This window comes from Ursus arctos, unplaced genomic scaffold (assembly GCF_023065955.2).
Source record: "Ursus arctos isolate Adak ecotype North America unplaced genomic scaffold, UrsArc2.0 scaffold_19, whole genome shotgun sequence".
NCBI lineage: Eukaryota > Metazoa > Chordata > Mammalia > Carnivora > Ursidae > Ursus > Ursus arctos.
Window position 1 is genome coordinate 4127206 of NW_026622863.1, and position 26027 is coordinate 4153232.

Consider the following 26027-nt stretch of genomic DNA (forward strand, 5'->3'; position numbering starts at 1 on the left):
GGCTATCGTCCATTATCAACACACGCCTCTTTCAAGCAACCGCAACGTTGGGCAAACCCTGTCTTCCCTGCCTCTCCCTTCCTCTCCCTGCCTCTGACAGGTCTCCTCCCATGAAGCAAGCTTCCACAAAGATACAGGTGGTCCACTTTCTCTTCTTAGGGCCTGAGCAACATGGATTTATTAACAGCTGTCAACAGCAGAAATCTGGTCTGAGAGAGGCTGGAGCCCATCCTGCCTCCACCACTTGTCTGCTAGGCGGCCTTGAATGATGTGTTTTAACCCCAAAAGCCCCCACTTTCTCAATACAAAGGGGGGGTCATCATAGGTAACACTTTCGAGCATTTACCAAGACAGGCGCTGTTCTATGGGTTTCCCGTGCAGTGATGGAGAAATCTCTCAATAACCCTGAGAGGCAGGTATTATTATCCTCTCTTAGCAAATGAGTAGAACGAGGTTCTGGGAGGTTAAATGACTTGCCCCAAATCATTCAGCTGGCTAACAGCAGAGCCAGGACTGCCCCCCGGCCCCGAGCCAGAAAGCTGCCCACTATTCCTCATGGGACAGTAAGGGCCTACGAGCACTATATCTGGAAGACGCAACAAACTCAGGGGTTGAACGCAGGCTTGCTGCAGGCAGCGCTCAGATGCTAGTTAGTAAGACAAGCGGCACCACCACAATCATCACTGTCACTGTCACCATTATCGGAAACGCTCAAGGGACTGTCGTCCCGGAACAGCAGCATCAACATCATCTGGGAACTTGTTAGAAATGCAGATTCTCTGGCTCGACTCCAGACTCACTGAGTCAGAAAGGCTGGGGTGGGGCCCAGAAATCTGTTTGAACGAGCCCTCTGGGGGATTCTGATGTGTGCCCAAGTGTGAGAACTTATCCAGCCGCCGAGGGAGACACGGAGGACAGATAAGAAAACCGAGGCTCAGAGTAGGAGAAAGGCTCACCCACAATCACACAACCGGGTCTTCGACTCGCATCTTGGGACCCAGACTTTGCTCTTTGGGCTACACGCTGCTGCTTCTCCTGCCTGCAGCTCACCACGAAGGGAGGGGGCTGCCGAGTAATGCACTCCCCGTGAGCAGGCAGGAATGGCAGCACTATTAGGCCCTTCGAAGATCTGGAGACAACTCTCCCAAAATAAATCTCTTAGCTAAACAGACATTTTCCAAAAGCCATCGTCATTTCCCAGAATACAGAGTGACCTAGATACCAAGGCCAGAAAAGAACCTCTGAGATGGACAGAACTCCCTTCCTTCTCTCCTTACTCCTCCCCTCTCCTCTCCCTGTCTCCCCTCTCTTCTTCTCTTTCTTTCTCCTTCCTTCTTTTATTTTTGGAAGAGCTTAATATTTAAACATTAACTAATGTAGTATCTACATTTATTTATTCCTTCAACAGACATTAATTGAACGATCATTATGTGCCAAGTCCTGTGCAAGCACTGTGGTTCCAAAAGCTCAAAACCCTAGTTAACAAGTTAAAGACTACATCCAGGTCTTCACTCCCATGCCCATTCATATCAGTATAATTATGGGTGCAGGTAATTCAAGCAAGGCAGGATAGGGTAGGGAAAGAACAGAACCTAAAGTAAGACATAACCTCGTGGCATCTCACCTTGCCTGTGTATTAGCTGTGTGATTTGGGGGCAGGTTATTCTAAGCCTCGCTTTGCTTTTCTATAAGATGGGGACAACAATACCTAGAAATGGTGTTTTTAAAGCACCTAAAACATAGTAAAAGATAGTTTTATGTTATCATTAATTTTCATCAAGTGCCCCTTGCATTTCCAACCTTTAAAAAAAAGCTTTATATGTTTAGCTGCTATGTTGTTTGGTGCATACAGATTTGATCTCTGACCTTTATAAACTATACCTTTTGTGCCACTGCACAATGAATTGTGTTGTCCCATTCAGTATGTTTAACCTTAAATTCCACTTTATCAGATAGCAATATTGCCATTCCTGCTTTGTTGTTTCTCTGTATTTGGTTAGAATCACTTGGCCTACCCCTTTATTTTTAAGTGATTTTAAAATCAAAGTCTCTGTCTTTTAATATCAGACTTTGGCTCAAACATTTAGTATAACAATTGATATACATTATTTTACTCCAAACTTTTAAAACTCAATTTTGGCTGCGTGGCTTCCGAGAAGAAAAATACTCACTTAAAGAGGAAAGAAAAAAGATGCGGGAATAAAAAAAGGTTAGCCATGAAGGTTTCCTTGACTTTACAGAACTTAGTGACCTCAGATTTACAGGAATCTGGAACAAATGAAGTAGACGGAGGCCAAGATGGAGGTGGTGGGTGGGAGAGAACAATTAAAATGAAGATGGAAAAAAGCTGAGTAAAAATGTTAGCTGGGGATGGGTGGTGCTGATCTAATCAGGAAATGTTAGGTCTCAAAGATTCCTTGGACTAGAAAATCCCAGCTGGCTCATTCTGCAGAGAGGTAAGAAACTCGGCAAGAAGATCACACAGCCTGGTGGGCAGGGCTGACCACATTCCCATCCTTTGGGACATCAGGTCCCTCAACCCTGCGCAACTAGAAGGAACAGACGACGTACTGGAAGATTCACTCAGAAAAATCAGGCTAAAGCTTCCTTGCTAAAGTTAGTAAGGAAATGTGGAAGAACAGACTCTTATGTGATAAGAGTGATTATGAACAAGTCGTCAATTAGTGTAATTTGTATTTCCTTCTGTGTGCTTTTAGCTAAGTGGGGACAGAGCCAAAAAAGAAATGCAGTGAGTAGAGTGAACCAGTTCTATAAATGCATCAGGAGAGCTGGAAAGATGATTAAATAGCTGGGGAAATTAAGTGTGAAGTATGTGATACCTAAAAGCCTTCACATTAAAAATGCACGTGAATGGGGAAGCAGGATTCAATTGACCAAACCATCAAAACATTTGCACACAATGAGGTCCACCTGCAGCCGAATTCAAAAGCACACACCACTGGAAGTACTAATATGACCACACAGGGGGAAACCAGGGCCGTGAGAAGGGATCTAAATTTAACTCCAAGCACAGGAATGAGATCTCAGGTTTCTGGTATCCAGACCTTGGAACGTGATTGCTAAGATCTTAGCATGCTTTGAGAGGCGGTCACTGAAAATGCCGGCATACTCACGTCTGCATAGATGTTAGTTCCAAACACAGAAGCCCAGTAGGATGGCTCGTCTTTGCAGTGTGCTGGACAATGAACTCTGGAAAACCAGAAACATGTGTGTGATGGTTATGGTCAGCAGAAAACAAAAGTTCTTGAGAAGCAGCTGGCCTTCCCTGTTTGAATTTCAAGATTTAACTGCTTACACAGGAAAGGAAACTACCATACAGTTTACTCTTTAAGAAAAAAAAATACCTCTCCCACCCTAGCAGGGGTAAAGGTATTTTCCCTCTTCGTAAACACTGCATATAGAATTTTCAAACTCCATACAAAAGAGACATGCAGAAACAACAAGGTGAAAGAGAATAAATACGGAAGAGAGGTGAATATGGGATTTTAAGAGATTGTACCTTCCTTTCTTGGGTGTTGGCCAATTCATATCGTGGGTACATTATGAAGATTATAATCAATAGACTTTGTTAAAGGCCACTTCCCTGTGTGAGGGAGGAAAGGGTGGAGGGCCCTCACCTCAGTGAGTCAGACTATTCCAGGGAGGGGGCGCTGATAACCTGAGGCGGAAGGGGTTAGATCACCACTGGGTCAGTCACCACAGCCCTACTGTAGGCACAGAGGATAAGGAGAGCACCTCAAACTGGAAGGGCGCGGGCCCTAGGTGGTGTGAGAGATTCAAACTGGGAAAAAGCATGAACTCCACTTAAGAAAATGTTTTTTGCTTTTATCTGGAACAGTACACCATATTGCTGGAACCAAGATGGCGGCCGGAAACCATCTGGCCCCAAGACAGACAAGATTCTGGCAGGGGAGAGAGCCAGGCAAAGGCATCGGGAAGTTAAAACAGTCCGGGGGGGGGGGGGGGGCAGGGGATAGGGGTGGGTGGAGAGAAGGAGGATGTATGAGATTTTAAAAAAGAAAAAAGAATTTGGGCAAGAAAATTCTGTCCTACTTTTTCTAGAAGGGCAGGTCAGAAACCTGTATTTTCTATACTTGCACAATGTCAAGGTTTTTTTGTTGTTGTTCATTTGTGTTTTCTGAGATAATTTCCTTCCGCTTCTCTTTAAGATTTGGGTTAACTATTAATATTAACATTTAATAAAAGGTTGTCATCCCTGACTGAACATTCAAAGGGGATCAGCGGTGGTGGCGGTGGCACTGGGAGCCCGTGAGAAAGCCCCAAGGGGAATGTGAGCCGCAGCGGGGAGGAGCCGGAATCCCCGCCCCGTGTCTTCTCCCTCACCTGCACCCTCCTGGGGCTCTTCCCTGCTCACACCTCGGGGGTGTTCACATGTTAGTTTTAAGGTCAGTCTTTTGGAAAATCCATAGGCCTCGAGCCCCAGGGGCGGGGTTCACAGCTTCCAAGAGGATTCTTTAGAAGCAAGTATTGCCAAATGTTACTTTAGGTCATGATGCATCATCCCCCCAAAATCAGCCAATTAAGGTTTGGGTAGACGCATACAGAATCTATTCCTTCGACTGTGGCCCATGCACAGACTAGACCCCGCCCAGCGACCCGAGAGAAGACCACCGACAGGCTCGCAGCGCCGATGGATCTCAGGAGCATTACGCAGACGGAGAGAAGCCAGACACAAAAGTCTACATGTTATGACAGCTCCGTTCACGTGAAATGCTAGAAAAGGCAAAATGACAGTGACAGAATGTAGACCAGCGGTTGGCAGGGACGTGGGTGGGAGGTAGAGGGACAGGGTGACTCGAGGCAACTTTCTGGCACGACGGACCCTCGATTGTGGCAGTGGCGGCACGACGGGGCACATGTGTCAAGACATGTCAAATTGCATACTTAACGGTGGGTGGACGTTATCACGTTACACCTCAGAAAAACTGGGGTATAATGAGCTGGTTCTAAAGTGACCCACAGAGGAAGTGCAAGAATCAGGAAGCTGATTTCAAGGGGACAAGTGGCACCCTGAAGCCCCTAATAGGGCAATGCCCCGCTGGGCCACTCCCTGAGACTCAGATCTCAGTGGCCTGGGCAGGGCCCCGGGAATCCGTCCTGTTGACGCCCCTCAGGCAATCCCACCCCGCAGCCAGGGCTGAGAACCAGGGGTCTCGGGGAGCGGTCCGGCGGGTCTGACTCTGAGCACAGAGCAGTCGGTTTTCTGGGTGTCCGCACAAAAGGGCCACACCTAGAACTCGGTCATGCTTTGCTCCTTGAGATGACCCCCAACCCAGCACGATGCCTCCTTCTCTCGGCCCCTGTGTTTGTAAAACTAGATGCCAGCAAGCCTCACCTGGGGCAGTGGGTCCCCGCCTTCTCGAACGGGCAGAGCTGAGCAACAGTGGTGTAACAGTCCAGGTCCTGCACTGGGGACAGAAACACGGCGGGAAACGGTCAGGTCGTTGGCAAGCCTGGGTCTCAGGCCTCCAGCCTGTGAGATGGCCCTTCGGACAAGGGGCTCATGGGACCCTCAAATGGAGGTGGAACAAGAAGCCAGCAGGTGCCAAGCCCTAGCGCTGCGGGCACACCACCTCGGGCCCCTCAAGGGACGAGACGCCCCGTGGCCTGAGTGTGTCTACAGCTTAGGGGTGTTTTCACCCTCAGTAGTTTCTCCATAGGACCCACGATACCTTTCATTTGCTCCCCTACCTTATCCTCACAGCAGGTCTTATTCTAATTATGCAGAGGAGGAAGCAGAGGCCCAAAGGCCAGAGACCAGCCTGGGTCTGCACAGGACATGGTGGGAGGCCGGGTTTCTGATTCTGGGTCTAGAGCTCTTCTTCAAGGTCACTTGTTTTTAACAACAGAGGTAAGAAAGTGGCTCTGACACTGGCCACCTCTCGCCTCTGAGAGAGTGTCCTCAGCAGTCCAGGGCTTGGCAAACTTTTCCTAAAGGGCCAGAGGCTAAGTATTTCTGTCTCTGTGGCTCTACGGACTATGTTGCAACCACTCGGCTCTGTTGCTGTAGCAAACACCGCTATAGCAGACGTGTACATGAATGGGCGCGACTGTGTGCCGATAAAACTTTATTTACAAAGACAGACAGCAGCAAGGTTTGCCCCTGAGGGTGGTTGTGTTCACCAGCCCCTGGTCCGGCCTGTCATTTGGATGGGCCAGAGATCTAGGCAGCAATCCAACAAAGGGGATTGACTCTGTACACCCCGGGACGCTATACAATGGAAGGCAGGGGAGGTCATTAGAAGAAGGCTGAGAACACCACTCAAAGGCACAGAAGGATCTTCCGGATACATTATTATTTTTTTAAAAATCAGGTGACGAAACTTACATAATTCTATTTCAATTTTTAGAAGCGTATCAATGTATTACCAGTGCAAAATACTGGTAATCACAGGAAAATAGACTATGAAGTTATCCACCAGAATGTTCACAATGTTCTATCTGAGTGGTGGAATCTGGGCCAAATCCTTTTCTTTTCTTTTTTTTTAATGCTTCTTTGTATTTTTAAATTATCTGAAATAAAAAGGCATTATTTTTGTAAAATGGAAAAAAAGCTGCTACCTGTTTTTATAAAGACATCTAACCAGATATTCCTGCATCCAGGGCCTATGACGACAAGAACTGCTTTCCCAAAGGAAAGGAAGGGTCGGCAGGTCAATTTCCTGAGGAAGGAGCTCTGCGGGGTGCCCCTGCATCTCTGCTTGCCTGAGACTATTCCAGTCAAGTGCCCATTCTGGGCAACTGGAATTCACAGCTCCACCTCTGCTTACAGCATGCTCTCCCATGGATGCACCCCACCCTGCCAAATGAACGTACCCTCGGCGATAGGAAAATACATAGGCAATATAAAATATAGGCAATATGAAAAGCTAAGCCAGAGATGGAAAGTATATGCTACATGCTTCCTCGTGTTTCCCTCTGGCACTCACAGCAGACATTACTGGTCTATCAAGTCTTGTTTTCTAATGAGCCCAGAATGGGGCTTCAGCACCCTCCTCAACACAGGGCTCCAGCTGCTACCATCGACCAGCAGAAATGGACTCTCCCTATCAGGTGCTCTAAACCCAGGCATTAGCATTTCTGTGACACTCCGCTGGGAACCCCAGTGCTATTTCTGGTTTAGCAATTTAGGACCAATGCTAAGTTCAGATATGTTTAGAAATTAAAGAATTAACCTCATCAGGAACCCCTTTAAAAAAGACTTTATGGTGCTGAGAGCTACAGTGTTAACAGACATCAAACACGCTCAATCAATAGCTAAGTAGAATAGAATCTCCAGGGAAACCCAAGATAACCTGTGTATTACGGTCACATAAAAAAGACTGGCCAGCTTACCTTTTACTTTTGACACCATGAATGAGCTGGAAGGCTTGTATTTGCTGGAAAAGAAAACATGAGGTAAATGCAAACAGAATCATTTCTAGAAGGGCAAGATTGCTCCTGCATTTGTTTTATTTTCAGCCTCAACTTTACATTTTCCTACTTGTTTCCTATAAGCCTAAAAGCCCTTAGAACATTCTGGAGTGGGGCTTGCTAACCTTCTCTGTATCAAGAACACCTCTGGCAGCCTGGTGAAGCCTATGGACCCCTTCTCAGAATAATGACTTAAAAATGCATACAGTAGGGGCGCCTGGGTGGCTCAGTTGTTAAGCGTCTGCCTTCAGCTCAGTGCGTGATCCCAGCGTTCTGGGATCGAGCCCCACATGAGGCTCCTCTGCTAGGAGGCTGCTTCTTCCTCTCCCACTCCCCCTGCTTGTGTTCCCTCTCTCACTGGCTGTCTCTCTCTCTCTGTCAAATAAATAAATAAAATCTTTAAAAAAAATGCATACAGTAAATTTACAAGATTAACAGGGAATCAGTTATTAGTGACATTGTTATCAAAGTATTAAAACAACTTTGCATTCAAGTGATAGCTGTGCTTCCTTGTGAACGCAGTAAACACAAGATCAAGAGGCGAGTCTTCGAACCACTACCCTTTCAGGGTAATGATGGCAGAGACTGTGTTTTCAGATGTCCGCAGCAGCCGATTTCTCCCAGTGAGAGAATTGCGGGCCCTGCTAATGCTACTCTGGTTTGGGGCCAACATTCATACTGGCAGGAAATACTACATTTCAATTAGAGGTTAGATAAAATAAAGCTTTGATTTGCTTTGTGTCGATGTTTGTAGACTGCCTAAAATGCAAAGAACCCCGCTCCGGATCTAAAATTGCCCACTGGGAGGGCCCAGAAGCAGCTCCAGGACAGCGAGCGTGCCAGGCCCTGCGGGGCCCAGTCCCCACCAGCCCGCAGCACCCTTGGTGCCTCTGCTGAGTCTTGCGTGGCTGGCGTTAGGTCACTCGGCCTCCGCTTTGCTTCCGTTTAGACTTCCTTGCTCGTGTTTACACAACCCCCAAGTCCCTAGCTAAAATGAAGAGGGAATTTTGCAAGACCTCTTGAAGAAGCAGGCCTTTCAAAGGGGAATGACTCATGTGGTTTCTGAGATGTCCTGAGTGGAGCTCCTTGGAACACACACACAGGGGCTCTGGTCACTGTGGTCCTTGCTACAGACCCTGGGATGGGGACTCACACGGGGAAGCTCTCTTGAGGCGATGCGCCATGGCCCGGGGCTGTAGGGAGCTGAAGCAGGGTCCCCAGTGTCCCTGCTGGGCTGGGCACTAGATCTTGGGTGGGGAGGGGGCTCCTGGGCATGGGAGGGGCGCACATTCTCAGGGTTCTGGGCACCAGATCTTTCCTAGCAACTGTGAGAGAGTTGCATCATGTAAAAAACTGGCTGACTGTAGCTCTGTGGACTAGCTGGGTGTCAGCCCTGGGTCCTACCAGGGCCCTGTTTCACAAGCAAGGTGCTGCCACCCAGAAGGGATGAAGAAACTACCTCAAGGTTGTGGGGGTGGTGGGGTGGGGAGCAGAGCCAGGTCCGTTTGGCCACTGTCGGGCTCCATGCTCCCCGGTTCGTTTATGCCTCTGACTCTACGGACAGACCACGATGTGGCCTCCCCCACCGCTCCCCAGAAAGTCAGGATGGGGAGGACGGTCTGCCTGCGTCCATCTGCAGACCTTAGCTGAAAAACAGGATCTTGCGGGGGGGGGACAAAAAAAAAAACTCAGTATCTTTAAAAAATGAAAATTCTCAGTCTCTAGAAAAAAAAATGCTAATCAAGAGTAAACCTATAAACTCAAGGATGGGAAGAAAAGCAGGGGTCAAAGCTCAGCCCAAATGAAACAGGAAAACCCACTCGGGGGAGAGACGGTAAATCACCTGCGGGGTGAATTTTGAGCTATGGAGTTAAGTTCGTCTTTATAGTGTCTTTTTTCCCTACTTCTTTATAATGTTCAGTGCTTTTCGAAATTTCGACAATACTTTCATAACCAGAAAACAGAGAAGCATTAAGGAGTCCTCGTCACAGAGTAGTTACCTCAAAGACTCCACGCCGTTCCTCTCAGACCTGACGAAGAAGGGGACCTTCCCGTTCCTGGTGACATCCACCAGGCCACCTTTGTCGTCCAGGATTCCGTAGTGGATGGCGGCCCGGCATATGCTGGATGACTGCGGGCAGGGAGGGGGGCACCGTAAGTACATCTGAATTCGCCTTTGTCCGGGCTTCTTTCGAAACGTCCAGGGTGTTTGTCCTCTACCCATGAAAAGCCGAAACGTCCGGCCAAAGCTCACCCCACTTCTGACTCACCTTTCCCCAGAACACGTCTTTGTTCCTGGGGTGGCTTATCTCAGAAAACTCATCCGAGGGGCTTTACGAACTAAGAGCAGTGACAAACGGCCCTTTCTCCCCACCCAGTGGAGCGCGTTAATGCTCGGTCTGGGGTGCAGACTGACCTTCCCGAGGGTGAGCCCCAGGTCCCCGGGGTGGCTCGACTAGTCTGCACGCCCAGAGACAGGCGCAGCTCTCGGACGGAGGGGTGGAAGGAAAATCCTGTTGCGTGAAAACCACCAGCCTCCCTCACAGACGCGCGATGGGAGCCCCCACAGGGCACTTACACTTTCGTAGAAGAGGGTTCCGAAGACCTTCGCCTTGTCGTTCAGGCAGCCTGCGGGGCACTGGTACCTGACGGGGAAGAAAGCACATGGTTTCCAGAGGTGAATGTGTTGAGGGACTCTCACCAGGGATTTACCTGGGTTTGTCTCCTTCAAAAGTTCTCCCACAACATCAGACAGAAGCTCTGAATTCACAGAAGAAAGACAAGTGGCTTTAAAGGCACCAAAAAAACAAAAAAATCTCAAGCATCCACCATCAAAGAAGGTACAACTCGAAAGGAAATGCCTCCTTCTAAGGTGTTGGATTGCAAGGTTTTGTTTTTTTTTTAAAGAATAAAACCCAATGCTGCTGCTCCTGCCTGTGAAAATGCATACATTAATCCTTCCAGAAAGCCTTAAAAATTCATATCCTCTCATTCCTGAGCTTCCCTTGTAAGCGCGTAACCCAAGCCAGGGGTCGGAAAGTCAGACCCATGTGTTATTTCAAGGGTTTATAATCGTGAAAGACTAGAAATAAGCCAGCACCGTCAAAGGAATGGCCAAGCCTATGCCTGTGTGGCCGTACGCTGGAGTCTGATGCATTCCCCTAGAAGTGAAGTCTTTGAAAAATATTTGACTTTGGAAAATCTTAAATGAAAACAGTAACGCACAAGACGCGTAAGCAGTGGTAACCTCACCGGTGCACAGAAAACAGACGGGAAGGGACTACACCAACTTGCCACGGATATCAGGGAGATGCTGGGACATTTTTTTTTTCCTTTAAACTTTGGTGGTGGTGGTGTGTTTCTGAATTACTTACCATAAACAAGAATACCTTTCAAAGTCAGGGGGGAAAAGGTCCGGTAAATATTATTTTGGTCAAACACCAGGTGACAGAATGCCTTCGAGGAGACAGACGGCGGACGTACTTGTGTTTGCAGGTGAGGGAGTCATAGTTCTCAATAGTCCTCCTCCCTGCTTGCAGAGGGTCCCAGCTACCCCGACTCTGGAACTTTCTCAATGTTATCTGATGGATGTTCCCCAAACCTCATGCTTTTTTCTCCACTGACTACTCAGGGTGACGCTCTCACAATGAGCTCGTGGCACAGAAAGGCACGTCATTACAAAGGGACCACTCAGCGCTCCGAACATCCCGGAGCCGTGCGGGTGTGCCCTAACGCTGGGCACGGGGGCAGTTAAGCCAGCACCCCTCGGTGCCACATGTTGCTCATCTCACCAGCAAGCTGCCTGCTCTTGCTTCTGCAGTACATGCGACCAGCTGCTCGTGGGATGCGCGAGCCCTTGAGTGACCTCATCCCAGGTCGTTTAAAGTCTACTTCCTGACACTCCTGCCAAAGTCCAAGGGGAGCGCTCTCCTGGCAAACCAAATTCCAAACCCCCACGGCATGAAGGAGGAACTGCTACCTTCTCTTTTCAGCGTGTGCACTAAGTAACACGGTTCACCTTTAGAGAAACAGACACCAGAACCAGAGGAAGAGGATTAAGGACCACTCTCTACCGCGGACATGGTTTTCTGACCGTGAGCCCGAGGTTCTGCGCGAGGCCACTGCACCTGTTGGCCACTTGCTGCCAGAAAGAGCAGCCTAGCAGCTGCATTGCCAAAACCAAACCCGTCCTTCTTGGCAACCATTCTTCACCATCTGAATGGACGATCCTGAGTGAGTCCATCAGCGAGATGACCGCATTCGACTACCGGGGAACACACGGGCAGCCCTTCCTCCAGAGGGGACTCAGGTCATACAGCGGGCCCGTGGCATCTGTCAGTGGCCAACAGCACCAGCTCACATGGGCCCCCCACGGCCCCCACCCTAATGTCCCCTGCACAGAACCCCGGGCCACCCTGTAACCCTCTTCACACACACACACAGGTGGAGTGGAGCCCCGACCTCACCAGGTCTCTAGGTCTACAGCACAGCTGGTATTTGCACGTCTACAGCCTGGGGACTCCTAGAGGACTAACACCCACGGCATCCATGATTCGGGCCCCTCCTCCCCACTGGGGATGAAACACTTAACTGGAGTCTATGTCCAGGTGGGAGGAGACCCAGAGCCTGGGCCAACTCCCTAGTCAAAGGTTATTATTACCGGGGGTGATTTTATCCTCCCCCACGCCCCAGGAACGGTGGGCAATTTCTGGTGCCATTTTTTGTCATCACAGCTGGAGGTAGGGGTGTTCCTGGCATCCAGTTACAGGGCACAGAACAGCCCCGCCACAGAGAATCATCCAGCCCTAAGTGTCAGTAGCACCGAGGCTCAGAAGCCCTGCTCTGGGCTGACAGACACAGATCATCTTCGTGGGCCAGGCTCTTAATAAATGGTGACAGTCAAAGGGACCTCGGAGATGTCATGGTCAGTCTAACTCATGACGTGACCTGTAACCCACAGCAGGCCCTTTGAAGGAAGGGCTGTGGACATGGGCGGTAGAGGGCTCCAGCCCAGACCTTACCTGTTGCATGTGGACCCTTTGCACTTGTCCTTCATCTTGGTGTCACACTGGACAACTTGGGCTAGGAGAGAAGGGCAAGAACTCACATCACACAAACAGGAGGAACGGTTCACCCCGCGCTCCGACGAACTTTCTGGAACATCCTGGAATCCATGTCATAACCTGAGCGAGAGCACTGCCCGATGGCTGCAGGCCTCAGCTGTGAGGACCAAATCGCAGACCCGGCCCTTCAGAGTAGCCATGTGACCTTGGACATGTGCCTTCCCCTCTGAGGTTCAGTTTCCACAGAGGAGCGGCGGGGACAAGTGCCGTGGGTGCCGTTCCTAGGAGCATTCACTGAGAAACTCAGTGTGGCCTTGGAAGGGGGGCCTGGCCCACACCAAGTGCCCCGAAGGCCTGGAGGGTTCCGGAAGGGTGGGACTCACAGGCCTTCTCCAGCCAAGATGAGTTCTCTCAAGCTCTCCTTGTTTGTTTTCCAGGGACACATCAGAATCTTGGCACAGTGTTACAGTTTGTCAGAAAGACATATATTCTTTTGTAATTTTAAATCACTCTTCTAAAAAATGGAACAATTTTCACTTCTGGACAGACAAGGGCGTCGGTGTACTTTCTGGTTGAAAGAAAGCTACGGAATGATGAAGTGGGCAGAAGTCCCCAGCGAAAGACACCGGCAGGCCCACGAGGACAGAGACTGGTGAGGCAGGGCAGGGACAGAGCAGCCCGAAAAACTAGGGGGGGTTCAGAGAAACACGAGCTCGGCCCTGTTCAGAGTGGGGGAGCCCCGTCTTATGCCGTGGGAGGCTTAGAGGGACACAGAGAACCCCGGGCGGACAGCCCAGGCCTGTGTTGTGCCCATGAGAAAATGCCCCTCTGGAGCCCCGAACCCTCCATAAAGGGGCTACATCGGGGACATGGAACACGGAGCTCCGGGTGGGAGGCGGTGAGGGCAAAAAGAAGGAGGCTGTGAGGCGAGCGTGCAGGCAGGGCAGGGGAAAGACGGGCAAGGGGTGAGCGCGATGCTATTCCCCACCTGGGGGCCTCCAGGAGCCTCGAGGCGAGCCGTGGGAGGCACTGTGGTGATGACCTCAGAGCTGACACCGGGTGGCCCCCGTCACTGCACATGAGCCTCACGGCAGCCCCACGTGGCCCTTATTGTCCCCTTGTATGGATGAGCAAACCAAGTCTCACAGAGGCCGGTGAGGGTCCGGTCACGAGCCGGTCCGTGGCAAAGAAGGCCCAGAGCCCACGGGAGCCAGCCCCGGGGATCCACGTCCCACTGGCACCTCCAGAGAAACTCAGTTTTAGCCCAGGACCCCTTTGAAAGGAGAAGGTCTCACCTTGAAATGCTGGGCGGGGGAGGGGGAAACGCCACCCACACGCCACTGCCGTGATGCTTGCTTTGGAAGTGACTTAAAAATACCTTTTTTCAAAAATGTCTTAGGGCTGTGCTTTTGCAGCTACACCCACCCTGTTCCCCACTGTTTGCTGACCTGAGACCTCTCGGGCCCCCCCGCCCCCCGCAGAGGCAGTCCCGGGGCAGAGGCCGGAGCCCCAACTCACTCATGTAGTTCACCGCGGGCGCTTTCTTGGGCTTCGTGGGTCTGACCACCCTCGGCTGGACCCAGACGTGCTTCTCATCGGGAACGGGAGCCACCTCCACCTCGTTCATCTCGTCTGTTTCGGGTTTGGGGCTGTAGGTCTCTTCTTTTAATAGTGGAGAGGGCGAGAAAGATAACACGGGGGGGATTCAACAAAAATGCACTTTGCGGGGAAAAGGGCAACTGGGAAACTGGGACTGGCTTGAGGTTCATGGTCACAAAGGGTCGGTTCAGTGGCAGAGAGAAAGTTACACTTCAGAGCCGGGCCGGCCAGGGGGAATTCTACAGCCAAGGCGAGGTGGCTAGGCTCTCTGCGCGCCGTGTTTGCCTTGGACCCAGGAGCAGCTGGGCCGACCGGAGGCGCAAACCCCAGTGCCCACACCTGGGTGATCACAGCGGCTTCTTGTCCCTCCCCCGCACGTCTCCACCTGCCCGAGGAAGCAGCTTCGAGAGGGTGCCTCGCCCTCTGCCCCCAAGCTGGCACTGTCTGGCCTGATGTCCCTCTGGCCTCCCGTATTCACTGGGGGAGGGGTCTTCCTCGGTCTTATGCCCTCCGTGGTGCACAATGACCCGTGTCAGTGTCCTTGGACCATGCTGGCGGCGGGCACACTCTGCTCGGTTCTGTGCCCCTGTGAGTCACCACTCCACCAAGCCGAAGCCTTTCCCTGCACCGAAGCTTTGCCGCCCGACGTGTATAACCAGCCAAAGACCCAACTGCAGGTTACAGAGTTACTCCATTGGGTCCCGGCATGTTTCCCACCCCCAATATTATCTCTTCCCCAACACAACGACCCCCAGGTTTAACACAGGTTAATTAACCAAATTCCGTTTCTCACGAGCATCCGTGCACATTCCAGTTCCCGTCCTGAGACACCTGTGGGCGCTCATCAGCACCCACCTGCAGGTCATCAGGTACCAAGCTGTGAATTCAGCCAACGCACAGAAAAGTCTTGCTATTTTTATCTGCTTGCGTGGTCTTGTCAAGGACTAACTGATGCGTAGCTTTGCAGGGGGAGCCCTCCCACCTTTAGTGTGCACACCCATCCCCCAACGGTGTCTGAGGACCAGAGCTGGAAACCCCCACCTTGGGAGGCCCTCCCAGGCCTCTCTGTGGCACTGGACTAAAATTCAAGTGGCCACCAAGTGCTCGTGAATCCCCTAGCCTCATTCCTGCTTCTCCTTAGCAGCAACGATGTCTCTTCTCCAAAGGGGGACCAGGTGTTTTGTGGCTATCCAAAACGAGCTCCGAATCCAGGGCCAATTCTCCAGGGCTTTTCAATGCTGAGATGAGCCGCAGTGGCCTCACTGGCCAGTCCCCCCACGCACAGCCGCCACCCCGGGTGAGGAGAGTGGGTGGCAGTCCTGAGCCCCAGGGCCATCCTTATCAGAGCTCGCTGACAGCCATGAGGCCACCACCACCTGCCCCTCCCACCAGCTGCAAACTCCCTGGGGCGGGGAGCCAGCCTGCTTCATCCCCCCAACCCCCACCCCAGACACCCGGCTCCCAGCCACAGTTTTGCTCCACAAAATCTGCTGAATGAAGGATGAGCTAACCCTTAAAGAATTCTCTGAGTTCTTTCGGAAAAAAAAGAAAAAGAAAAAAAGAGTCCCAGCTGAGTTTAAAGACATTCATGATGAGTATTCTGAAAGCACCCCTTGGAGCCAAAAGCTATAGGCGAAATCTTTACGAAGACGCTGGGTTTGCAAACGCCGTTTGGTCCACACCTTCTGTCTCGGGTCTGCTCTTCCCATCAATGTGGCCATTCAGCTTCGCCCTTCCCTGGAAGCCAGAGCTATCTCTGGAATGAGCCGGGTTTTCTTCCACTGGCCTTTAGGATTTTTATACCTCATAATCGCGGCTTTATTCAGCCGAATATAGTTTGGTAAAGCTGTCTAAAGCATTTGAGGGCTCACTATTTAAGAAAATGGGCAGACAGTCCTCGCCCTCAGACACACACATGAAAAGTGGAATGCTGACCCAGAGGACAGGCTGTATTTGAGCACATCCTAATTAAGGTCCCCTGTGTGGAGCAGCGTGGGCCTGGGGAAATTCCATGCCCAAGTTCACCGCAAGGTTACTGTGCGCACCGTTCAGCTCCAGACCAGGGGTCTCGGGCCCCAGGGCATTGCTTACATCAGCCTGCAGAGTCCCACCTGGTTCTGTAGGTGGTGACAAGAGCTCGCGGCTAATGTGTACTGGACACGCACTGAATGATTCCCCGCCGGCTCGGGGCCTCCTTGGTGTGCACTCCTCGCTCCCCAGGAGGCCCGATCAGCCCTGTTTCACAGACAGGAAAACCGAGGCTCAGAGAGGCTACTACCTGCCCAAGCTCACACAGCCGAGCGTCGAGCGGCCCGTCCATGAAGCCCACACCCTGGATCACCACACAGTTTCGCAGTTTCAGGCTGGAGGGACGGAAATGTCTGGAATGGTCTATCGTTAACCCTGCTCCATCTGCATTACAGGTCAAGGCCTTGCCAGGTGCCCTCAATCGTTGCTGATTAAGTAGCTAATGCAGATAAGCTGCTTTACCGGAGGCTTTCTGCCCGGTTAGCTAAGAAAACGGGGATGCCTGCCAAGGGAACTTGGGTGTTTTCCACCAAAAATAAAGAAACAAGCACAAAGGCTTCATTGGGTGGGTAACCCAGCATCTGAGCTGTCTTTGTGTGCATTTGTTCTTTGAAAATGAGCCTCTGTGCGTATGGGCAGTATAGGCATTCAGACGGCATGCAGAGTACATCTGCTCCATGACCCTAGAGCCCTCAGCGCAAACTGGCAGTTGGAACAACAGGTGACCAGGGTTCCAGGAGAGTCTGGGGGCAGAAAAGGCCCAGAAGCAGGTGCACTGCCATGTAGTCAGAGAAGGCTCCCTGGAGGAGGTGTGACACCAGAGCTGTGTTTCCAAGGAGGAGAAGGTATCGGCCAGGTTCACGACATGGATGAGGGCCCCAGGCAGGGAGAGGGCCTACATCCCCCAGCAGGTGCAGAAGGACCCCATGCAAGGTGATGAGTGCGGTCATACCTCCCCACCCCCACTTCTCCGAGGAGGTAATGACCGTGTTTATAAAGCACTATGTGAGGTGCTATGCTAGCACGTCACGTCCTTCTCTCTGCATCCTCCCGGCAAAGCTTCTACAGAGGGACTCTTACCGCCACTGTTACAGATGGGTAGACGGAGGCCCAAAGACAGCGAGCAGTTTGCCCGCGTACACACCTCCGGTAACCGTGGAGACGACCCCTAGCCCAAGCAGCTCTGACTCGTGTGCCTGGAGCCCCTCACGGAGGGGCTGACAGACCCTGAAAACAGCTCTATGACGAGATTGGGCTTGAGCAAAGAATAGCAGGAGACCCAAGGAGAAGCCTCAACGGGCCTCCCTCTCCCACGGTCCCCAAACCAGAGCTCGGGATCTGACGAGGGACTCACCCCTCCTGGGGGACTGGACAGCGGCCACAGGCCCTGCCTGCCAGGGACACAGGGAAGGGCCCGGACTGGCCCGAGGGCCAGCCTCCACCCACAATCTTGTCCTGCCCTGACCCCCACCTCCAGGCAGGGAGATGGAGGCTCAGAGAGAGGGGGCGGCCTGCCCAGGGTCCCGCGGCTGGAATGCGGCAGGCGAGCTGTTCCCAAAGCAAGTGTGCTGGGTTCCAGAACCCATGTCCCGTGAATGCAGGACTCAGACCGGGGATTTCTGGGGGGGGGGGGGTGTTCACTAAAGACAAGCGTGTGGAGCCCCACCTCGGAGACAGAGAAGAGGGGTGGGCGAGCAGAAGAAACCGCAGTTAGCAAGCCTCCCTGTGTCCGGGGCTCATGACCACGCCGCCCTAACACCTACAGGCGCCGCGTGTGCTCTTGGCCCTGAGGGAAGCACCCTCCCCCGCCCTCAGCCCGAGGCTGTGTCTCCTCCTCCACGGCCACCTGCTCAGGAGGCCTTCCCTGATGCCGCCAGACGACAGCCGATTGTTCCTGCTACAAACTCCGCGACATCAGTTACTTCACCGGGAAGACAGGGGTCCCTGCTCATGGCCGTGACCCACTGCACCCCAGTCTTAGGAGCGGAGGGCCTTAAGCATCAGGTGCCACGGCCATGCGCACAGGTATCACCCGGCTGCGTCCCGCACGCCGCAGATGCCAATGCAGCCACACCAAATGCGCGGCCTCCCTCTGCAGCCTGACGTACCCAACGGAAGACTGCTGTGTCACGCTGGTCTTCCTGCTGGGCAGAGCGACGGGGGGGGGGTTTCTGAGAACCAGCTCGGTCTGCCCCCTGGGCACTCCGCTGCCCGTGGATAACACACGACCCAGGGAGCAGCAACAAACAGGTTTGTCCCACGTCCAGATCCTTGCATCTCCTGCCCCTCGCCCCCACGACGGGCAGAACCAGCAATGAGCTGCTGGCCGGGACACCAGGGCCCCTGGGCCTCGACCGGGTCTGGGACACCCCCCCCCCAGCCTACCCATTTCTGCACCCCAGAGCCCAGCGGACTGACAGGGAAAGCCTGGTGTGGAGAACCGCCCTCTCCTGCACGCCCAAGCCTCTGGGGAGGCCCCTCTCTGCTGTCACAGCGCCTCCCCATACAGCCATGGGGACAACATGTCCCAAACACAAACACCCAGTTAGCTTCTCGGGCTGGGTTCCATCCCTCCTGGGGTAGAGTCCGAGAAAATACTGCAAAACGTTAGCAAGGCTTTAGGCTCCAGGACGCATTACGTATAGTAGCGGGGACATTGGAAACGTTCCGAGTGGCCAACTAGAAACAAGGGGTAGGATACGTGGCAGATCCACGGCCCCCGAAAGTGAGGATCTGCCTGGGCCATGGGGGGAAGGGAACGATGAACATTTATGACAAATCCAGGCGAGGCATTGGCAAGAGGCAAACAAGGGTGGAAGGAAGGAGGCCAACAAGCCGGGGGGGACCCTTGCCCAGCCTGGAGGTCACCTGGGACAGGCGCGGTCTTGTTTGTTGTGTGTTTATACCAAACCATGCCAACTACAGCAGGGACGCGTGTGCGGCCAGCACCCAACTCAGGGTGTGGCCACGGGACTCGCCTCCTGGGGGACATGCCAGCACGGCCTCATATCCCCAAGGAGCTGGGGGGCTGAGCCCTGGGACTGGAGAGGGGGTCTGCCCACCACTCATGGCTGCACAGGCAGGAGAGGGGAGGAGGGGGTGCCTTGACTTCACTGTTGAGTTTTCCTGTTTGACGACAGCTCTTCCCGGACCCACGACAGAGGGGACAGCCACTTGGGGTGGCTTCGAAGTCACTTCCTACCTCGGTAACACAGGTTGTTCTTACAGCCGCCTCCGTAGCTGGGTGGGCACTCGGAGCAGGGCCGGCCGGTTTTGTACGGGGCTTCTCCGATCCAGTTCCCCCTGCGGACGCACCAAAAACACCATCAGGAGCGGCGCCTCCCAAGGACCTGGGCCCCCCCTCCCCTTTCCTGGGCTGTCCAGGGGAGGAAGGAGGGAGCGTGTGCCGGGTAAAGGGGGAGAGGCAGCTGCACGGAGACTAGAGAATTCTCGAAGACTCCGGGTCAGGAGCTGCGACACATCCTTCCTCCCCAGCACCTTGGTCCCGTCGCATTGGGGTGTGTGTCACCACCCCCCGGGCCCCACATCTGCCCATGTCCTGCTTTACACAACTCTGAACACTGTCCGCCACTCCCCAGCCCAGCCCCAACACCTTCGAACTGGAAAGCTGCCGAGATCCCCCGTGTTGAGCCATTTCTCAAAGGAGTAAAAAGTCAGCATGTTTTAGGAAGGATCTCATGTTTACTAGCTCCTTCCAGCCAGGTCCCTCCATCTTTCCAACATCCAGGAGGGACGTGCTGGAATTCCATCCTTTTTCAGAGGAGGCCACTGGGGCTCAGAAAGGTTAAGTGACCTGCCCAAGGTCACACAGCAAGCAAGTGGAGGGGCTCAGAGCCTTTGCACCACACTGCCCTCAGGGTTGGGACCAAGGTCTCTGTGGATGTCATGGACACCGTCCATCTCCCTCTGAAGTTCCCAGGCAGGGTAGGTGGAGGCCGCTCAGGGCCTGGTTCTCAGGGGCCAGGTAGCAGGTGCGGAGCGGTATCCCCAAGCCCTTCTCCCAGAGCCTGGGCCTTTGGCAGCACAAGCTGGAGCCACGCATGACCTGGGACCAGTCTCTGTGATTCCTTCTAGAAACTTCCTTCTGGGGTTGACCTGGTTGGTCACCCATCTGTTCACTCAGGAAGGAGATCCAGAGCCCTGCTGCTAAGCTAAGCCAAGCCCAGCCCTGGCCTCCCTCAGCCTTCCTCCACCGAGCAGTCCAGAGCGACTCCCCAGGTTGGACTCTGACCCCGCCCGCTGTGTGACCCCCACCGCTACCCTCAGCCCTGACCCTCTGTCTCGTTCTCTGTAACAGGGGCAACAGCAGGAGGTCGTGCAGTGACCAAGTGATGGCATGGAGGCCCTCAGGCCAGGTGTTCATGGTGAAGGCCGTGTGTGAGCATTTGCTGAATCAGCAAGCTTGTTGGGCGGCATTTCTGATGGCTTTCCAGGGGGGTCAGGGGGCCCTGCTGGTGCTGGAAGGTCGGGTGCCTGGCTCAGCGTCCTGCATGGCCGGGGGCTCAGACTCTTGAGGGAAAAGGCCACGGACACCACACGGCAATCGAAACGGCCCAGCAAACAGGCCACGCCGGGCATAAATCTCAAAGGAGATGCTGGCACGAAAGGGCATCCGTGTCTGGTCCAAACCAGACAGACTGAGCGATGTGGAAGGATGTTGGAACGGCGGCCCCTCTGGGGGACATCCCAGGCCCCTGGAAATATGCTCCATCTTGAGCTGGGCGGTAGTTACAGGCGTACATACGTATCACGCAGACTGAATGGGTGTCTCCCCACCACCCACTAATTGCTGCATTGAAGCCCTAACCCCCGGGTGGCTGTGTGCGGAGATGGGGTGTCCCAGGAGGTAAGCGAGGTGAAGTGAGGTCACAGGATAAGGCCCTGATCCAGCAGGATTAGTGTCTCTAAAGGAGGAGACACCGGGGAGCCCCTCTCTCCCTCCCTCCCTCTCCGTGCACACACTGAAGAGAGGCCACGCGAGGACACAGGCAGGAAGGGAATCGCCAGCACTCGGCCCCGCCGCGCCTCTGCCTGAGATGTGCAGCCTCTGGCCCTCAGCCTTGGCCGCCCGCGCTGGCTAGTCCCACGCAGACACGTGTGGGATTTACCGAGCCGCACACTTAAAACTAGCGTGTATCATCCATACGTTATTCTTTTTTTCAAGAAAACAGCTGGGCGCTAAGAAAGGCAGAACTCTGTTTCTGATCAGATCTTCAGGTGTGGTTTTTTTAATACATAGACTCGAAAGATCCCTCACGCCCCACTGGCTACTCTGCCGGGGATCCCACCATTGCGGGCCAGTTACTGCTCTTCCACGGGGCTGGCGTCCCCCCACCCCCCAGCGATGACCTAATCCGCCTGCCCTCACGCCGGGCCTGTGGGCTGCTGAGGCATGGCCAGCACGGGCATGCCAGACGCTTGACGGAGAGTGTCTATTTTCCCCCTGACCTCAGCGATTCCCCCTCATCCCACCTCCTCACGGCCGCTCCTGACCCAAACCAAATAAGTGAGGTCATCCTCGTTTCATTCGGTCACTGAGCAAATATGCCTCGAGGGCACACTGTGTGCAGGGCCCGGTGTTAGGGTGGTGGCCAGCCCCGTGGCCGGCGTGCAAACCACAGGCCATACACGGGGAGGGCAGTGCTCCGAGAAGCAGCACAATATTTGATGAGCAAAGGAGGTGAATGAGTCAATAGGGGGATACATGGCACACTGATGATATCAGGATGCTATGAGGAGGAAGGGAGCTGAGACATAGGGGCTCCGTGTGGTCTTTTCTAGAAGGGAAAACATAAAAATGCAAAAACTACGTCTAGCATGAATATGTTTCCTGGATTGCTACCTGCTGCATATTTTCAGAGAAAAAAAGAATATTGCTATGTCATATCCCACTGGTTGGCCAGGCAACAGCTATTCCAGCTTCTGATTTCTCAGGGAGTCCCAGCAGATGACTTGCAAAGCCAACTGGGCAATTTCATTGGTTGAAGTCAATTAGGGAAATCTCATGCCTCCTGCCTTGTCTGTAAGTGATCTAGTTCTGGTCAATGACATAAGGAGAAAGTGGGCCAGAGCTGAGAAAGTCCTAAGAGAAAGCCCTTTTCTACCATTCTTTCCCCTTTAGTTTGGGGAAAATGTGATGCCTGGTGCTCTGCAGCCATCTTGGAACCATGAGGACAGGCCAGTACAGCAGGGAAACAGAAAGAACTTGAGTCCTCACTGACACCTCTTAGCTTTTAAGCTGAACTGGATGTACCAATCTCTAGATGTCTTGTTATGTGAACTAATGAAGAGACCTCACCATTTAAGTCAACTTTAGTTGGGTCCTCCATGGCAGGCAAACACATCCCAGCCCATACAACCATGTTACTTGTTCTTACTTTGGAGAGTAATTGCAGACGAGGTAGACTGCATTCTCCCAAACATCTCCCCAAACGTTCATCCTCCGGCAGGTGTTCACAGCACAGCCAATCTTGTTGGTGGTGGCCCAGACTATCTGAAAAAATGATATCCACGTGTCAGAGCCAGGGACAAGGCACAGCAGGGCAACATAGTCTGGCCTGATCTCCAGGCTGTGGTGCTAAAGGGGTGTATGTTGTGAAGGGGTGAAGGACCAGATTTTCTCCCTAACCCCCGAAAGATCCATATGTTTGTTAAACACACACACACACACACACACACACACACACACACACACAGACACCAAACAAAAACAAACCACACATGAGGAAAATGTGCCAGTGACGGAAAATCGCCATACAAGTTTCTAGTGCTTACTCCCGGTTTCCATGCTTGTGTCACAAACCCAAGCTCAGCCCAGCAGTTGTACTTGAAGTAACACCAAATTAAAGGAAAACATTATGGTAATGACAGAGCAGAGTTTTCCAACCCGGTAGCAGTCCTACAGGGCCAGGTAAGTGATGGGGTCTGGAGGTCCTGGGCTGAGGTCTCAGCTCGGGCCTTGGGGGTTACCTGTGTGTAGTGGGTGCACATGGGCCCGGAGCACCTCTCTGGACACCAGGGGTTGCACTCATGGGGGTAGGGGTAGGTGTAGTCCTTCACCTCGTCGTACCAGGATTGCACGTGGAAGCCGGGAGAGCGGTACCTGCAGGGGCAGATCAGCTGGTTATGTCCCGGCCACCACACACCCAATAGACTGAGACCATGGCTCCCAGCACAGCCACCCATGGGGTGGGCTGGAGAGGGGCTGCTGTGGGCAAACAACCCCAAATCCTGCCCAGCACCTGCTCTGAGTGCCTAAAACCCAAGCTTGCAAGGAGCTCACCTGGGCATCCCCCGATTGCCTTGGTTCCAGGAGTGTCCCTGGGTGGCCCACAGGCCACCTGTGTTTGCCTGGCCCCCAGGGAGTCATTGTTTATATTACAATTCTGTATTTATTCCCGTGTCCATTTGGGGAAATACATGCAGCCCACTAACCCCGTATTTCCCAGATACGATTGTTTAAAACACAACTTGATTGAAAACGTGAGTCTCTTTAACCAAGTCGGAGAAAAACAGTGAGTAAGTAATAGTCTGGGTAATGCACAGAAGGGATGCTGGGGAAGGTCTGAAAGCCCCAAAATAGCCAGCTATGGGGAACAAGGCGCACAGGTCCCCGTCATCCCAGAACAAGAGCCTAGAGGCTCTCGTATCATCGTGGTTGGCTTCACTCCTCAGCTGCTGGGACCGGGGCGGGGGGGAGCCACGGACTCACATACAAGGTGCAGAGCTCTGTCGTCACGTGGGCAAACCCTTTCCAGAACTTCCTATTTAGGATTCGATCCCGAGCCCTCCCGAGCCCCCACCCTGGTCGTCCCCGTGGGTGGCCACAGCCCCCTCGCCTGGCCCCATCCACGGGGTTGGCATCATTGCTTTCTTCCCAGGAAAGAAAATAAACTGGACACAAACCCCCGTCAGCGTCACCAGCTAGCATAAACAAAGCGGTTTCGATAAAGAGAGGACAGGAGGGGTCTGGCTGTTTCTGAGAGCACTGTGGTGAGCCGGGCAGTTAGAGGTCTTGTAACAATTACCGTCAGAGCCCAGAGCGCATGGTGGTGGTCAGTGATGCAGCCGGAGCCGGCTGGGGGCAGGACGCTGGCGGCCACACAGCCACGGAGCTAAGGGCTGTGTGGGGACACCCGAGCCCATCCATTTCCCCCGAGCACCACGGCCAGGCTGCTTCGGGGGCCCGGAGAACGAGGGGGGCTCTTTGGGAAAGCAGGTGGCACTCTGCATCCTGCAGGGGCAAGCTCTTCGTGCGCTTTGCACCATCAGTCCCAGCACTTAGCTGGACACAGCAGCAGCAAGACCAGCTCCAAGAATGGCCTGTGGGCTTGAGGGCCCAACGGCAGCCTTGACAGCCATCACCATGACGGCTACGGAATAGAAGAATTGTCTGATACTGTATGAGAAGGGGAGAAAGAATGAAAGGCTGTCCTGGCCACCGTTACCACGATGTAAAAATATGCCGGCCCACAGCCAGATGCTACACAGGCGTCCAGCACGATCTGGCTGCAGAGTCAGGACGGTGGAATGACGGGTTTTCTCCCTGTAGACATTTTCTTTTCATGCTACCGGGAGACTGATTTTACAGAAAGCAGAAATCACCAGAAGACAAAAAAACAACAAAACCAGGTGTTTGACTCACTTCCTCGAAGTCCCGTGTCTGGACCCCTGAGGACACCTGCTCAGGGTCTGTCCTGGAAAAGCACTGACCTAAAGGACCCGGACTGCTCACAGCTACACTGAAGGCAGGTGCTCACAGAACTGGAGAATATCTGGGCTGCAAGTCAGGCAACCCGGACTTTGAGGGGATACTTCAAGTCCGGTCCAACTTCTCAGTGATGCCAGCAAAGCACAAGCGGGCCTTGAGCTCCCGGGCAGCCCTGGGTCCAGCCCCAGAGGACTTGCATCCACAGCACATTATCTGGTTGGTTGGTGAGTTTGCACCAGCCGAGGCTCGTGCCCTGTGTCCCCTACGGAAACCAGCCCTCAGCCGGGTGGGTGTTCAACTGGGTGCATCTTAGAGACCACACTCAAGAGCTGGGCAAGAGGGCCTCGGTGGTGAGGGCAAGCCTCCCTGTAGCCGGATGAGGAGGGGATGGTGAGGGACAGCTGCTCGCCAGGTGGGATGTGGCTGGGCCTGGAGGAGGAGCGGAGCCAGGACATGCCAGGACAGAGAAGACACTCTCCCCCAGCCAGCAAGACCAGCATTCCCGTGTTCCCAGCTCACCCGGCCAGCTCCCTGCCGCAACGGGCTCGGGAAGCCTTTCAAGGAAGTGGAATGGAACACCCAAGCTAGAAACCCTGAGCCCGGGGATCAGTGTCGGAGCCAACAAGCAGGCTCGCATCCGTTTTTGCCAATTACTCGGAAGTGGCCCTGGGCACTGAGCCCGTTCCCTCACAAGTAAACGGCATGGGGGTCCTGAGGACTAAATGTGACAGTGGACAGCGAGCACCAAGCCCAGCACACAGTAGGTGCTCAGCAGGGGCGGCCAGTTCACAAGTAATGGGGGACTGCGCTGGCTCTTACCTGCCCCAGTGGACGGCCAGGTTCTGCCCAATGGACACCAGCAGACTGGTGGGCCCGTGTTCCCAGAGGCACTCGTGAGCCCACACTGCCGCCGACCGCTCCAGCTCCTCGTCCCAGGTCTGCAGGGAGAGGAGACACAGGCAGGCCAGAGTCAGCGATGGGAGTAAGACCCAATCTGCAGCCACGTCCCCCACATGCACCCCGCATGCAGTACCGGCCAGGTCCCCGTTCTTGGACACTGGGTTCTAGGCATATGTTCGATGGGTTCCTGAGCCGGCAAGTGGGAAGGGGCAGGGCAGGAAAGAACTCGGAGGAGCCCGGCCCGCTGAGGT

General features: G+C 53.5%; 1 protein-coding gene across 1 annotated transcript in view; it reads right to left on the minus strand.

Moving 5' to 3' along the window:
• The window catches only part of CRISPLD2 (cysteine rich secretory protein LCCL domain containing 2), a 62389-nt gene that overhangs the window by 16757 nt on the left and 19605 nt on the right, over positions 1-26027 (minus strand). Inside the window, exons 3-13 of the mRNA XM_026494667.4 lie at positions 25696-25814; positions 23136-23268; positions 22544-22659; positions 19348-19448; positions 14037-14180; positions 12477-12537; positions 10034-10100; positions 9456-9586; positions 7378-7421; positions 5378-5450; positions 3135-3210 (exon numbers count right to left, since the gene is read on the minus strand). Of these exons, the coding sequence (XP_026350452.1) occupies positions 3135-3210; positions 5378-5450; positions 7378-7421; positions 9456-9586; positions 10034-10100; positions 12477-12537; positions 14037-14180; positions 19348-19448; positions 22544-22659; positions 23136-23268; positions 25696-25814 (1065 nt within the window). The remainder of the gene's footprint in view (positions 1-3134; positions 3211-5377; positions 5451-7377; positions 7422-9455; positions 9587-10033; positions 10101-12476; positions 12538-14036; positions 14181-19347; positions 19449-22543; positions 22660-23135; positions 23269-25695; positions 25815-26027) is intronic.